General features: G+C 36.6%; 1 protein-coding gene across 1 annotated transcript in view; it reads right to left on the minus strand.

Annotated features, from left to right (window-relative positions):
* CABCOCO1 (ciliary associated calcium binding coiled-coil 1) overlaps positions 1 to 15,080 on the minus strand; it is a 44,206-nt gene extending 29,126 nt beyond the window's left edge. Inside the window, exons 1-3 of the mRNA XM_067299503.1 lie at positions 14,917 to 15,080; positions 11,565 to 11,709; positions 5,231 to 5,303 (exon numbers count right to left, since the gene is read on the minus strand). Coding sequence (XP_067155604.1) covers positions 5,231 to 5,303; positions 11,565 to 11,709; positions 14,917 to 14,986 — 288 coding nt within the window. The 5' untranslated portion in view covers positions 14,987 to 15,080. The remainder of the gene's footprint in view (positions 1 to 5,230; positions 5,304 to 11,564; positions 11,710 to 14,916) is intronic.
* Between the last annotated feature and the right edge of the window lie 921 nt (positions 15,081 to 16,001).

Genomic DNA, 16,001 nt, shown 5'->3' on the forward strand with positions numbered 1-16,001 from the left:
TTAAAAAAAACCTGCTGTGTACTGGAACTGTATCAGTTGGAAAAGACAGTAATCAAGAGGAATCAGAATAGCAGGCCTACTAGGAGACAGCCACATGATACAGCTATGAAATGTGTGACTGCTTCTAGGATGTGTCATGTCAAATATCCCCAGTAGAGAAAAAGAAAGCACTATTGCCATTGTGCAAGGCCTTGCTCTCACATCAGCAACAATATTAGGTGCAGTTTGGTCATTTATGAGCAAACAAAATGAATTTTAAGTGAAACAAAAATAGAAAAGGCCAATAGGATGAGTAGAAGATGGTATGTACATAAGAATGTATATAACAAAAGCCTATCTTAAAAGTGGAGATTGAAGAAGATTGGCTTTTTTAGTTTAGCTAAATGAAGGCTGACGGTAAGATTGCTGTCTCTTTATACACTGGAAAAGTAAACACTCGGGATGGAAAAAAGAACTAAAGGTCAATACTGGCACAAATTGGCACAAGAACAAGTGCACATAAGCTTGTCATGAACACATTTAGGCTGGAAATTAGAAGTTTTCTAACCATTACAGAAATCAGGCTCCAGGGCAGCTTTCTAACTGAAATTGCAGAGACAAAAAAGCTAACTGTTTTTAAGCTGGAGTTTGACAAAGAGGATTATGAGATACGTTTGCCTATGAGAAGAAGGGACAATTGAAGAGGTCCCTTCTAGTCTTGTGCTCTTATTTCCTTCAAATTAGTCTCAATGTCTTTGCCATGGTGATATTTACAAAACAAAGCCACACAAAATCAGCTCAGTGGTTTTTAAGCATTACAAATATTTGAAACCACCAGGCTTTGAAAAGCATGCACTCCATTAGCTGGGGAATGAGTCTCTAGCGTGAACCAACATGCTTACAGAAGTGTTCTGGTTTCATACATCTTCAAAATGTAGTTCTCAAGAAATCATTGACTAAATTGCTTTAAAAATGATTTTGATTAACCAATCAAACCGTGCAACACCTAATGAGGATCATATATCAAAGTAAAGTCCCAGACTTCAGGTCTTTTGCCATCGGAAAAAAGGTTTAACAGTCTTCAAATAGTATATTCTTCCCATCCACCCCCTTAAATTCAAACACAGAAGGGATTTTGTTCAAACTTTCAAAAAACAAAAAAACAAAAAAACAACCCCACATTTGGATAAAGACCAGACATAGTCCAAAAGCTTAATGTTTCAGAAAGTAAGGAGCACATGGAAACAAGGCATTAATGGAAACTGTTTTGGAACTCTAAGTACAGGGAATGATATCTAGTAACTGCTATAATATTGAATGTGCACTGCCATTAAACTTAATCTTAGATATTTTTATTGCAACCTGACCCACTATGACATCTCTAAAGAAAATTACATTGTACACTACTACTACAAGAAGTCAAACTTAGCTAGTCATCTGGACCATAAAATAGCAGATTACTCCACCACGCTGGCTAAAGCAACTAGGAATAAAACTAGATTTACCAAGCACGTTATTTTTATTAGGAAATGTTTCAAAGCAGACATAATCCCAGAAGACTTTAGCCTGATTCCATCCAAAAATACACAACAGAGAGCATCAAAAACATGAACTGCAGTATAAGGCACAATTTGTAAATATGACAAAAAAATTTACAAGATGTGCTGTAATATATCATCCTATCAAAGCAAAGTAAATTAACTGAACACAGAAATAGAAAATAATAAAAACTTCTACACAACTCATGTATTAACAGTTTAAACCTTTTTATAAGATCTGACATGTGTTAATGAGAATTGCTCCGTTGAATCCCCGCACATCAAGATTTAGCCTGTACTCCATTTGCTTTCTTTGAATTTGCAGGGTAATATAGGTGTACTAAATCATAGCTCCCTCTAAAATCTCCAGAAGTGACAAAAGGAAAAAACAGTATCTTTAACAACAATGTTCTTGAAGAACTCTGGTATGTTAGAGGTACATACATTTTATTTTGGGTCATGGCCACAATACAGCTGAAGTGCTGTTTCTTCTGTAATGGTTCTGAATGTGGGGAACTGCTCATAATGCTAACAGAAAAAAAGCAAAGGATTTACTCAGCAATCTTAACACTTCTCTGTAATTCCTTGTACCATCAGGTTTTCTAATAGGTATTCGTGCATACATAATACATAGGTCTTTGTAGATCTGGAGCGAAGTAGTAAGGGATTTGATAGCTGAAAAGGCAAGTTTGAAATTTTAAAGACTGCCAAACTAGGTTAGATGTATGAGGTGTTTTATCATCTAACCAAGCATTCATGTCTTTCAGTTTTAACCTTTTTTCCTAGGCAATATGATCACCTCAGGCGCTTTGATTTAAAGGCTTTAGCTGAAGCTAAAATATATTTATATTAGCCAGTCATTTGTTGCTTTTTTTTCCCTTTTAATACTTAAATACTATCTGTATTTTACAAAGTTGGTTCTATTATGCTAGCTGTATAAGACTAAGAATATTAATCAGACTGTGATGGTTCACTAATTATGTGCCATATTTAAGTAACTTAAATTTTGTTAGCTGGCATGACCACAGATATTGTATGCATAATCTAACTCAGTTCTGAGTCATTTCCCTTTTCTTGTCTGATTTTATTCTACACAGGAAACAACAGGGTCATTTGGAAATAACTGCAGTGAAAGATCAAAAAGGAAATCTGATTGAGAACACTGTATAAATGTCTGCACTAGAGAAAAAATAAAATTCAATAGGTTTATAACCCATTGCACTAAGTTTTCTCTGGAAAACACATACCATGGCTTCTCCAAAAGGATATCCATTACTACACTAAGTACTACTTTTATTTGTTGTAGCTGCATATCTTTTAAAGAAACAGGTCTTGTCATTAGACTGTTGGACTTTTCTTTGGTAAGTAATACTTTCACCACACATGGAGCACAAATTTACTCAGTGAGCTAAAGCAAGTCATTTCAGTTGAAGCAAGTCATGTTATTGATTTGCTTCAAAGTCTTCATTTGCAAAAGAAGATAACACTGTCATTAAGCTCTTAGAACGTCATGGTTCTTGTTATTCAGGCAAATCTGGCCGTTACACTTTAGCCATTCCCAAAGAACAGGCTCTTATCATCGGAACTAAAAAGAAAATTTTTAAGGTGCGAACAGTACTGAACTTAGCTGTGGGCTGAGGTGTATCCACAGCAGCCGTTCTGTTACAGTAGAGATCTATACATCAAGATAGCAGTCAGTCTTACCCCACAGCTTTATCTACTATTTTTAGCAATCAGACTTCCCAGATCCTGTCCAGCCCCCTTCAGTTCCCTGAGCGCGCGCGCTGCCGACCACGTGACTCCAGGAGTGCTCCTGCCGAAGCCATACACATCAAACCGCCTCTGCCCCTCTCCCGTGTTAGGGTTTGAGCTGTTCGCCTACAGGACTGCAGAGATACAAGGAAACGCTCTCCTTTATGACAAAGGATTTCTAATTATAACAAAGCTGTAGCCAGAGAACTTGAATTTTGTACCCAGTTCACCTCTCATCACATTTTAACAAATAAAGTAAATACACACAATACCATAAATTTGGAAGCATAGCTTCAAAGCTATACATATTGTAACTACAACTTATTGAAGAACAATATATCACCCTATCAAAATAAAATCTGCACAAAAGATAAGCATTGATCTTATTGGGTACTGCAGTATAGCTGCACAAATTAAGGAGTCTCTACCTTGGGACTTTAGAATACAAACTAGACTTATTAAACTGAACTGGCACATAGGTAGTAATTGGCTTTAAGAGAGTTATGGTTAAAAACTGTTGTGAAGGTTTTAGTGATTGTTATAATTTGTAAATTGCCCTTGATCCCTGGATGGATCTTCACCAAACTAATTCACACACCTGCATTTCCCTCGCCGCCCAGTTGGAGATGGCACACTTAAGGGGACAGGCAGTGAAGAGCAGACATTTTTTCACGTTGGGGAAACTGCAGAATTGTATACTGATTGATTCCAAGAATTGATTCTTAGCCACCCAAAAGTGGGTTTTAAGAAAACACAAAGATATTTCTTTCAAGCTGATTTATAACTGGTAAAATACATTACCCAAATTTACACAAGAAATTACTTAACTGAAGTCGCATTAAAAATAATTTTACCAATTAGGAAGTGCTAACCAGCCACTGACCTGATTAGTTAATACAGAAAAACCAAACCAATATACTAAGGTTGAAGCCCTGCTCTACTGTTGTAATGACAGCTTTGTTATGCTGATTCAGCATAGCTGGAATTCTACCCCATTTTACAAATGATAAGAATAATTTCCAAAATATTTGCATCCACTTCAAGAAAAATATTTCTAGTGTTTAATTCAGCTATTTAGAAGCAACATAGGAAGAAACTATACCATACCCTTTATAGACATAAACTCCCAGTTTCAAGGGTAGAGAACATATTCAAATGTATTAACTCTATTTTCCCTGTATATTGATAAACTAAAATGTAAGTGCCATCAAAAAAATTCTACCACTCTGCCCCTCAGAGTAACCAGTTGTTTCCTTATATAAATCATAAAAGTAAATCCTTTTTGATGTATTGTAAAATATATCCTCAATAAGCATAGTCTGGCTAAAGGAAGGTTTATTTGATGAACTGAATCTGCCCATTTGATTAAAGAACACATCTTGAGACAATGCATCTTCTTATCTATTTTTTCCACATACAAGTTAGAATACACAGCAAAGTTTACAATCAAGCCAATTCACTGTTATTAACTGAGTGCCTTCAAAATGCTGAATTTCTATTTAGCTTGTTTCCAAACAATCAGAATTTATATAATTAGCTGTTGGTGGCTACAACAGAAACAAAAGCTGTACATACACATACATACATAAATATTAGGACTGTGGTCAGTCTAGGCTTGGTACAGAACCTTATCAGATTTTTATTGCTGACTTTGAAGTATCATCAGACTCATACATTGCTAATTCAAATTACATGCACCACCTTAAAAATACAGAGGTACTCTTGATTTAGCACAACTAGCATCTTAGCCAAGGAATGCATTTACACTTCTTTGAAATCCAAAATTTGTTTTGAATATGAGGATCAAAATATCTAACTTGTATTCTTAAATCTGCTATTTTATGCTGTTAGTAATGGAGTAATGTTGACATGAAGTTGCTTTGAGCAATATAAAACATATGCCACAGTGCATTCATTAAATAACTCTGCAATAATGAGTCCCATCTACCTAAATGACTTACCTTATCACTTATTACAAGTTCTTCTCTAGGACTATGGAAAAGATATTCATACAGTTTATAGCGTTGAAATAAGCTGGAAAACAAGAGAAAAATGTACTAGTACAGCAGTAAATCTTTAGAAAGGTAACACTATTAAAAAATCTGTTACACTAAGAGTTACTCTCCAGCAGGGTGATATTCCAAATGTTAAGAAGAAATGCTTGCTTAACTTCAGCTACAATTTGCAGAACATTTAGTTTACAGGACCTACTGTTAGATAGTTATAGAAAATACCATATTACACTTAAGAATACATGCACTCATTATTGAGATCGAGTTCTGAGAAGACTAAAAGTTCTATTCTGAAAAAAGTGATTCCTGAAGCACTTATCACCAGGATACTTATGGCTTTAATACTGGCAACACTCAACAAGAAGGAAACAAAAGCCAACTCAGCTTCCAGATTCTGGGATGGGCTGCTAGACTACTAAGCAAGTTTGATCTTGGAACATGAAAACAAAGAATGGAAGCATTTATTCTCTCAAAATCATGTTTCAGAACCAGCACATTATTTTTTTTTAAAGACAAACTTGCCTGGTGCTTATTTTAAAATTATGCACAACACAAGGAAAAGAGGAGACTAGTGGGCAGAGGAAAAGAGCTGCTTTTCTTGAAAAAGGTGGGGGGAATGAAAAAAAAAAACCCTTGTTGAAATTAGGGTTTTTTTCAGCTACTGTAGAGTACAGTAGATTGACAGAAGTTCAGATTGACAGACCGCTTAAAATGAGATTAACACACTTGAGTTTTGTGTATTACAAAAAAAAAAAAAAGCTTAAACTTTCTCAACAACCTAAAATAATTATCTTCTTAAAATACATATGGCTTTCTCTTTCACATGTTTTAAATAATTTTCCTTGTTCTCTTTCCTAATGATCAATGATACACTATATTTTTTAATCAAAGGTTTGGTTTGTCACAGTCCATTTGTTACAATTACTTTTTCTCTTAAAATTAAGATACAGAACCTCTGGCTTCACTCATGTCATTTTGACATATGATTAGAAACACAGCTCTGTGATTTCACAGCAAGTTGAGGAACGATTCACAGAGTTTATCACACTCACATACCTGTGAGAGCTACGGCAATAACTGGAGGGAACGTCTGTAACTGACTCCTGCCCTCTCTGGCTAAGGACACAGAGCACAGCTGCTTTTTTTTAAAGCGCCAGCACCCAGGATGCTGATGCCTCTCTGCTCAGCCCCGGGAAGGCCACGCCTGGAACACTGCGTCCAGTTTTGGGCCCTGAGTACAAGCGAGACAATGACGACACGGAGGGAGTACAGCACAGGGCCAACACGATGGTTGGAGCGTGACTGCACGACACCAGAGGAAACACTGACGGACCTGGGTTTGTCTAGCCAGGAGATGAGAAGGCAAAGGGGGATCCAGTTGCAGTTATCCACTACCTAAGGAGGTACAGAGAAGGGGGAGCCAGAGGTATATGGGAAAGGCCAAGAGACAACAGCGCAAGTTGCAACACGGAAAATTTCAGTAGAACGTAAGGAAATAATTCTTTGCCACGATAGCGATTAGGCACTGGGACAGGCTGCCCAGCAGGGCTGCAGCGTCTGTCCTCAGCAATACTCAAAGCTTGACTGGACAAAGCCATAAGCAACCTGACCTAACTTTGAAGTTAGCCCTGCTTGGGGTAGGAGGCTGGACTAGACGGCCTCCAGAAGTCCCTTTCAACCTAAATTTTTCTATGGGTCTATGAATGTAACCACTACACACCATGTATACAACTATCTAGCTAATGCTAAGGCTACTGCTACTTGCTGCTGGATATCAAGCGATATAGTTGCACATTTAAGCCTTCCACTATTGATTTCTGGGCCAGGAGATTAAGAAATGAACAACAACCATCCCAAAGTCCCCTGTCAAAAGCTGGTGCCCTGGTTCCGCATCTTTCAGTCTGTAAGGCAACTGCCAATACAGAGAGAGCACATATGTGCTGCCGATAAATGGTTCTTCTTGTCCCTCATCAGAGGATGTATGCCAGCATTTTAAAACTATGTTTTTATTTGATTTCTTTTAGGGAAGCTCCTCCTTGTTTCATCAAGCATCTCTTGAATAAAGAGTGCCAGGAATAATCCTGGCTACTGCAGAAGTATATGTGAATTTCAGCTTTTATTTGGAGCATCAAGCATCATGCTTTCCTCGGAGACAAGCAAAGCTCACATACGATGCTTGGGGGTTCTGTTTGGAGTTTTTTTGTTTTTCCTTTTAGAAGATCAGAGTAAAGTCAACTGCATGATAGGCACAGTACATGTTAGAAAAAAATATGTGCCTTTGAGTAAGATGGTTCTCTTTTACAATAAATTAACCATAATGCAAACAGCTTGAAAAATTATGACAGAAACACTCCTGGCCAAAAATATTTAAACAGTAGAAGGGGTGAAGGAAGAGCAAGCAGAACATCTCAAGGCCAACTGTAACTGTTTTGCAAACATTTGTTAACTATGAAATAATTAAACATGCTTTTTAGGTGAGGATCTTCAGAAATGTATTGTAGAAACTGCATTCAAAGCTGCATCCATACTGTAAGCGTGTTTACGATACCAGTGCCTCGTCCCAGGACCCCGCGCGACCTGCTCTGACATGCAGCCCTCCCTGTGCCGCTGCCGAAAGCCCGGCCCCCGCAGGGCTCGCCTGCCTGGCCGCCCCCAGCGCCCCGGCCTCGCGCCCAGGCATGGCCCGTGGAGGCACTCCACCAGCTCACTGCATCTGCCGCAGCGGTGGCAAGAGGTGGCGCGCTCCAATGCCCCCCCCGTTTTCTACAAGGTGTCACAGGCCACTGCCATGGCACCAGAGGGATTTCAAGAAATACTGCAGGCCACAGAAGTTCCTCTAATTTAAGCAGTGCTAAAGGGCCAGCTAAGGCACAGCAGCGGTTCTTCCAGCTCACCGTTAGGAGGATACGAAGGTGGCACCACCTGCCTCTCTTACCTGACACTAACACTTTCTCCAAGACGTTTAGTCAAATGCATCCGTAAAACTTTCAAATACATTTTTGCCTGAATGGGCACAGACATTTTTGCACATATGTACAGATGCATTTCCTAATTTTGAGAGAAGTATTATGGCAGCCTCATTGAACATTTGGCTCTTTAAGTGCCATATAAAAGTTTTACTCTACAGTTACATTTAATTCAGTCGTTCAATTATCATTTGTTAAAAAACAAATTTTATTACCAACTTGCCTAAGAAATTTGGCAACCATAAACAACAAGTTCCCTTTCCCCAAACCCAGTCATATAGGCAATTAATTTAAGTTACAATATTTGCCATTTCATTTGCTGTACGTTTTTATAACGGTACTTCACCAAAGAATTCCTTCCATGTTTCAGTGGAGAGATAGGAACTATGTTTACACAGACTTCAGGATTTATCTGGAAATGACTCAGACCAATTTATGAAAACACGTGTCCCCACACATACATGCCTATTTTCTGGTAATACTGTAACAGGGATTATTTGAAAAGACAAAAAATATTTTATTATCACAGACATACAAGAAATGATATATATGTTTCAAACTGTATTAGTAGAACTTAACATTTTGAACTTCTTTCTTTCATTTATTCCAGTGCCTTGGAAAGGAGTCAGATTGACAGCACCAGAAAATCTGTTCTTCCCCTTAGAGCCTCAAAATATATTCTTTATGGACTATGTTAGATGTACAGATAATTTTATAATATTCCCACAAATACAAATCATTACTTTTGACAGTTCTGAACACATTTTTTTAACAGAACTCTGTTTAACCTGGCACCCTTAATCCTATATTAAGGAAAGGATTCCTCCATTTAATGCTCCTTAAATCAAATCACATAAATTACACAACCTCAGTATTTAGCTTGGAACAAAAGCATAGCTTTCTTTCCTCTATCAGGTGTTATACAATGTGCTTTTTTGTTTCCTTGTTTGTTTTCATATGTTGGAAACATTTAAGAGATTCTGTACCAAGATTTTTAACAATTACACAAAAAGAATTTTACTTATGCAAGTAAGATTTTTAAGCATAGGGCATCTTATGATGTCATATGAGAATCTGAAGGTGATTAACATTGACATATTTCCTTAGCTCCACTGCTTCCTGAGAGAAAATGTCAAGGGATATGTTGATGTGTGTTTGCCCAAGGAGACAAGATAAAAAGATGATAACTGTCACCTTTCACCAAACCTGAAGGTATCATTACAGTTGCTGCACAGTTGGTGCCAACATGGTTAAGCGTTTGTCCCCATTTCCATTATAAATCCCATGGGTTTATCACTCACCTGTAAAAATGTGATCTGAACTAAAGCATGTCATACTACCTTGAGTAGGAAAAAGAAAAAAAGCTATAGGTCTATCATTTAAAATAAAAGAAGTGAAGAACAAGAAAAAATGTTGAAGTAATGCATTGATTTGTATTGTAATAAAATTCGCTCACCTATTTCTGAGTTCATAAAGTTCAAAACAGACCCAAGTAAAAAGCGTGCTGATTCAGTTCTTTTTTAGAAGAAAAATATTCAAATGACTGAAATAATGGATTGCATAAACTGGATATATATGATAAACTCCAGTGTATGTTTAAATATTCATGAATTTGTAACAGCATGTACTTGTTACAAGTTGAGCAGAATCTGAACATAAAGTCACACATCTGATGGCCAGAATAATATCTGCTGATAAAGTCTTGTGGCCTGATTGTATTCCCATTAATACTTCAGTGGTAGTAGGACAGAGCATCTAACGTCTTTGACCAAATCCTTGCAACTGTGAAGGACTTACTTCATGGACAAGATCTCTAACAACAGATAATTTACCCAAGAACCATAGAGATCCTATTTGGAAAGAACATTTGTTCCATATACATATATAAAAGACACAGACGGGAAAGGAGAAGTTAAATTGAGTGAGACATCTTAATGCCAAGTTTCATTTAAGTTTAGGGCTAATACTTGGCAGGATATTGGTTTGCCTTGACTACAGAAATCTGAGATTTAAAGAGATGTTCTCATTTCATATCAGGAAGAACCTGAAGTTCATTATATTTTCCACTAAAAAGATACAAAAAAAAAAAAAAAAAAAAAAAAAAAGAGCAGGGAAAACAGAGAGACAAACTTTATAGCCCAGAGAAATCACCTGGGATGGGTTTAAACACTCAGTCTGAAACTGTGAGTGCCCTAAACCAGGAGGCAATTAGCCGTTGTAATATTTCTGTCTGTCTTCAAGAGGAAACACTTTTCTACATCCAAGAAAACACTCTCAAACACTTTTTGATGTGTTAAACTTTTCCTAGCAAAAGAAAAGTCAGAAAATTCCCAACAATTCTACAATATGGATCAATCATGACATCATGATCTTCCTAAATTTTTATGTCTGTCTGCCACAAACTCTCTCCCTCTAGCACTACCATTCAGGTGAGGAAATGGGCTGAATGGGTATACATCTAGCATAGTACATAAGCATACATTAGAATAGCGTCTTTTCCATTTTCCATCTCTTCTTGCCCCCGGCACACGAGTGATACAACAGCTTGAGAAGCATTCTGTCCATCGTGTACTGGAAACAGTGGTATACGGGTATAGCCACTGTTAGGACTATGACATGTTCAGTGGAGAAAAGTCTGTATACTTCACTGTATAGTCAAGACTTTATACAGAGATACATGATAGGCTACTACCCAACTCTCATTTTTTCCTAAGATAAGTAATTTAATTACTGCTGTTTGCATCTCTTCTTGCATCTCTTTAAGAACTGAGACCTGTCAAGAGACTTCTTCATGTAGATGCTGAATTTTTGATGACTTTGAAATGCAATCATTTTTATGACTTATACTGATTTGCCATAGCCATAATTCTGTAAAGTGGCGCTAAAGTTGTCCACGACAGCTGGAAAGGCTACGAAAATACTTATAGACATGACCTAAGCTTTTATTCAACTAGAATCTATAAGTAGAATGTTTTAAAAGCAAATCAAGAGCATTCTCTATACACTACCCTCTCCCCTTTCCCTTAAATCATCCAGGAAAAACAAAACAAAAACAAAACACAAACCAGGAAGAATCTTTTCAGCATAATCTTACATTGAGATAAACTTCCAGTCTAAATTTTGAATTTCCTCAGCTTTGACATCTGAGGCCAGATCTTTACTGCTACTTGTGTATTTTTCCTTTTTAAAGTTTGGTGTGTCCAGCATGTTGGTACAGCATGAACATATCCAACTAAATAATTTTAACTTACTTTATCAGCAGACTTCCTGCAGTGTTAAATTATTAGAATAAGAAATAACTGATCCTGGGGAAATACCTGATATTCAAGTAATCAATGACTGCTTTGGCTTGCTCAACACTGAAGAAATCCAAGCCACCACTTCCTTCTGAATGAGTTCCTCCTATTCCAGCCATTTTTCTTCCAAGTTCTTTTATGTTATCGACTAAGGTCATATGTTTGTCTGCAAAGTAATCCAGAAGGACAAAAACTAAGTATAAATCTGACAGATTTTGTTTAGCACACTGTAATTATAAGACTTCTTAAAGTTTAAGAAGTTACATTATGAGTCACGAAGAAACTTAAAAAGAGCAGTCAAACATTTTTGCCTTTTGCCATTATTCTTATCAATAAAATGTGTGTTAACATTCCATCACAAAATCACTGATGGAGCCTCATAATGTAAGGATCACAATGATGGATGTATACGATGCTACAGGTTGATCCTTTACATATTCAGAGATAACTATAGGCAGAATAACAGGTAAATTTGAGGTGTATAGTATGATTACCTTTAAAATAAATCTACTGTTGTTTATGAATTGTAAAAGACTGTCCTTCTGACCCTGTCCCTTGCAACATAAACCAGTAATACAGAAACAGATATTAAAAAGGGTAACCACTATTTTTTTAAAGTGCTTACAGTCATAATTAATTAAATTGAATTATACTTAATATTCTGCATGCATCATCAAACAGTGGGAGATTTTTGCAAGCCTGAAGTAGCTAATTACTTCATATTTCCACTCTTGAAATCAAAGCCAAATGCCAAACCAGCCTGGAACTAAAATTTAAATTGTTTTCATAAACTGGCTTGACAAAGAGGAAAATATCATAGCATTTGTTGAACCTTCTGTTTAAAACAAGAGGTTTCATCTTTCTGATTTGTATTCAGTGTGTGCTATCACTAGGACTATGGTGAAATCAGAAAAAAAAAGAGTTAAGAACACGATTTACTTGTTCAAGTCTCAAAAAACTAGAGTAGAAAATGGGGAAATATCTACCAGTGGTGAAATAGATTTCTTTTTCTTATTGCTTTAATTCTCTACTGATCTGCTCCTTGGTTCTTTGTACAGAAAACAAATTAAAAAACTTACAAGATTCCGATCTTTACATTTTTGCCCTTTAGTGGTACAGCAATCAAAACCCTGAAAATTTCACCTTTGTTTTCCATAACAGAGGCAACACAATATAAATAACCATAATGGAAGAAGCAAGAAAGAAATACAGAGAATGTGGAAGAAACAGAAGAGAAACCACAGGAAATGAGAAAGAGTAATAGAACCAGAAATGTCACAGCTAGTGGCGAAGTCAAGTCAGAGAACAAGATCATGAGTAGCCACAAGATCCAGTCCCAGTTCCTTTCTCCAAATTTTCTCTTTCCTCTGCCTGACTGATTTTCAGTCCCAATTGCGTCTCTCAGGAAGTCTGTCATAGCACTTCTGTGAGGTAGGACAGGAGCACATTACCTTCAACATATAGAAGGTAAACCAAATCACAGAAATAATTCATCCTGACTTCGTAGCTGTTATCCTGTTCCATTTTCTTCCCAAGAAATCCTTGTCCAGGCAGCAAAGATTCTTTGGCTCTCCATCTGTTTCTCTTCACCCAATCAACCACAGCCTCTGACTTTCTAAATCTCAATTTTCCTCTCTCCTTTACCGGTCTCAAATGAGCTTCCACTTCCCTCCTTGACTAAACTCATTCTTCCTGTTCCATATTGTTATTGCTATTATGTTCAAATCAGCTTACTCTTCCAGGTTGCTTGGGTCCAGCGTAGGGAAGGGAAAGGAAACGGTCATTAAAATTATAGAAGATAATGGCTTTTTGCTGTTACTTGCAATGTTCGGCCTTGCAGCTTGCACCAGCTGAGAACAATAATTACAAGGAATTTCATCTCAGCCCTGGGCTACAGCATGCCTTATAAGATGGATTATTTGGGAAATTTAGCTGTGAAAAAAATCTAAGAAGTCTCTAGTAAGCATTTACAAACTGCATTTTCTTTCCCCAAAAGCCATGTATCCTAACCAAATCTGAATGGATTTTCACAGGACAGCAAAAAGTAAATTCACAATCCTTGCTTTACTTCAAAGCATAGGGGTATTAGAACTGTTAAAAAGGCATGCCAGGATCATTTCACATGCACAAAATAATTTTTTTTTCCATTGCTTCTGGCTGGAAGCCCGTTTAACTGTTTTAGTTTAAACTTGTATGTAAAAATTAAGCTGAGGCAGACCCTGCCATGGAAAATTTCAGCTTAAAGAGTTAAAGTTTGGCAAAGCTTTATGCAACTAAGACCATATTCCTGAAAAACGTCAGTCAGCTTTAATAATCAGTTGTGCTATCATCCTGTCTGGTACACAAGCATTACACATAGTCTAATAAAACTGATTTCTGACATGTTTCCGTTCTCCTCCATTGTTGCACTAACACAGTTAGCATATGCTAAGATACTTTCTCATTGGAGGCAGGAAAGACAACTGGAATTCCAGTGATCATAAAGCATGTACAAGTTCTGTCAAAATTCCAAGTCAAAAAGCCCTTGAATTAAATCACAACAAAAGAATATAACCTCTATTATGAGTTTGATTTTAAATATTCATCCTTCCTTTTGAATGGAACCACTGAATCCTCTCACTCTTCCTCTGGGATGGACTTTTCTTGACATACTCACCTTCAAAGTGAATGTTAAGTAAGCATCGTGATCTCTGAAAAGGGCTTTTGAGAGGATGCTGCTACAATTTTTATGGCTATTTTGCTCCCACTAGATCAAAGATATATATTTTGCTGCAAATTTCTTCAGAGCCACAGGAGCTATGGTCCTTTTATTGTTGTTTTTCATCTTTGGCAGCGATGCCAGTTTACTTCCTTCACCAGTCTTTAGTTAACCTATATATTTTGTGCCAGAAGTGCAGTATTTGGCATACAGAAAGCTGCCTAAGAGTTCACCTCCAAGGATAAAATAAATGTAATTCACCCGCTGTAATGCTACAAGATGTACTGAATATCTCAAACAGCAGAGAAATGTGCCTAAGGCTAGAGTGAGTCAGTCACTGAGAGAGCTGGAATTGGAATTTAAGAGTTCCCTGCTCTCACTCTACTGTAATTACTTATTTTACCACAGCAATGATAAGGTCTATTCAGGGCCTGGCCCTCTCACACCATGTATTGTACAAAGAACAAGGAAAATTCTGCTAAAGAGACTACACTCCCCTCTAACCAAGCTGAAGAATTATTATCAGGTACAAGTTATAGCGTGCCAACATTCAAGAGGAAAAATAAATAATTTTATGATTACTTGTAATTAAAAATCATTCCATTAAAATGACTGGAAGACATTCTTGCCTTCCAATTCAGATATTTTTATTTTATAATTTTTAATTATACCTACCACTGAGGTTCTCCAACAGGAAATTTAACAGACCCATGAATCCTGTGAGCTGTATAAGACTGAAGTTCATTTCTTTAGCCCACCAAAATCCCGAGGTGTAATAATCTAGCAAAATAGCTTCCTTCAGAGATGTTTTTAATTGTTTAAAATTCAGGAATTCTTCCAGCTTTCTAATGAGAAATAGCAGAGAGTAAAATACTGAAATTAAAAAACAATTATAGATTCCAAAGATTAACTTAGCCTGCTTGCAATTATATGTATATTTCTGGAATTTAGCTACATCATTTTCTAGATACAAGAGTTCATGATCAGAAGACAAACTGCCAACTGGAAAAAATAAACAAATACCTACAGCTTTTCAACAGGTGCTATTTAAATGTCAAAATATGATCAATGAATTAACAAAAATGAGAGAGAAAAAAATCAAAGAGAAATACACTGAAAAAACAAGAGAAAAATCAGTATTTGTTCAGGGAGTGGGCTGTAGAATGAAATGTGACAGTTAGTCCCACTTTCTACTACCACTCTTTCTCTCTTATTGATACATGTTTACAATATTAAAAAGTGATCTTGTTTCTGTTTAACATTTCTTTTTCATGTACCCTCTGAAGAAAAATTATATTTGAAAATTCATGCAAATAATACAATATAAGATTACTGAAACACCTAAATTATTTAGATGTTGAAATTCCACTTTCATAATGGTTTAGACTTTTATGAAAGAGTTTCATCCTGTTTTATTGGCACGCTCTGGAAATTTTTCACTAAATTTAAAAAGCAATGATTAGAGAAAAATACATTCCCCTTAGGGAGACCGTGCTGTTGCCAACATATTTACCTATCCTCTATCCAAACATAGAATTAATAATGTCTTTTATTATTGTATGAACTTTTCTACCTAAAGAGATTATAGGGGATCAGGTCCAGGACTTCAGTTTGCAGTTCTTGCCATATAACTTCAGCTGCATTTCAGATAGTTAAATTTTGCATTAAAGCAGTCCCTGGCTTCTTAACTATACCTGATGATATGGGTGCCAGTTGTGGTTACAGTTTCTCCTCCCCTATAAAAGGGCTAAACCTTTTTT

Source organism: Apteryx mantelli, chromosome 7 (genome assembly GCF_036417845.1).
Source record: "Apteryx mantelli isolate bAptMan1 chromosome 7, bAptMan1.hap1, whole genome shotgun sequence".
Taxonomy (NCBI): Eukaryota; Metazoa; Chordata; class Aves; order Apterygiformes; family Apterygidae; genus Apteryx; species Apteryx mantelli.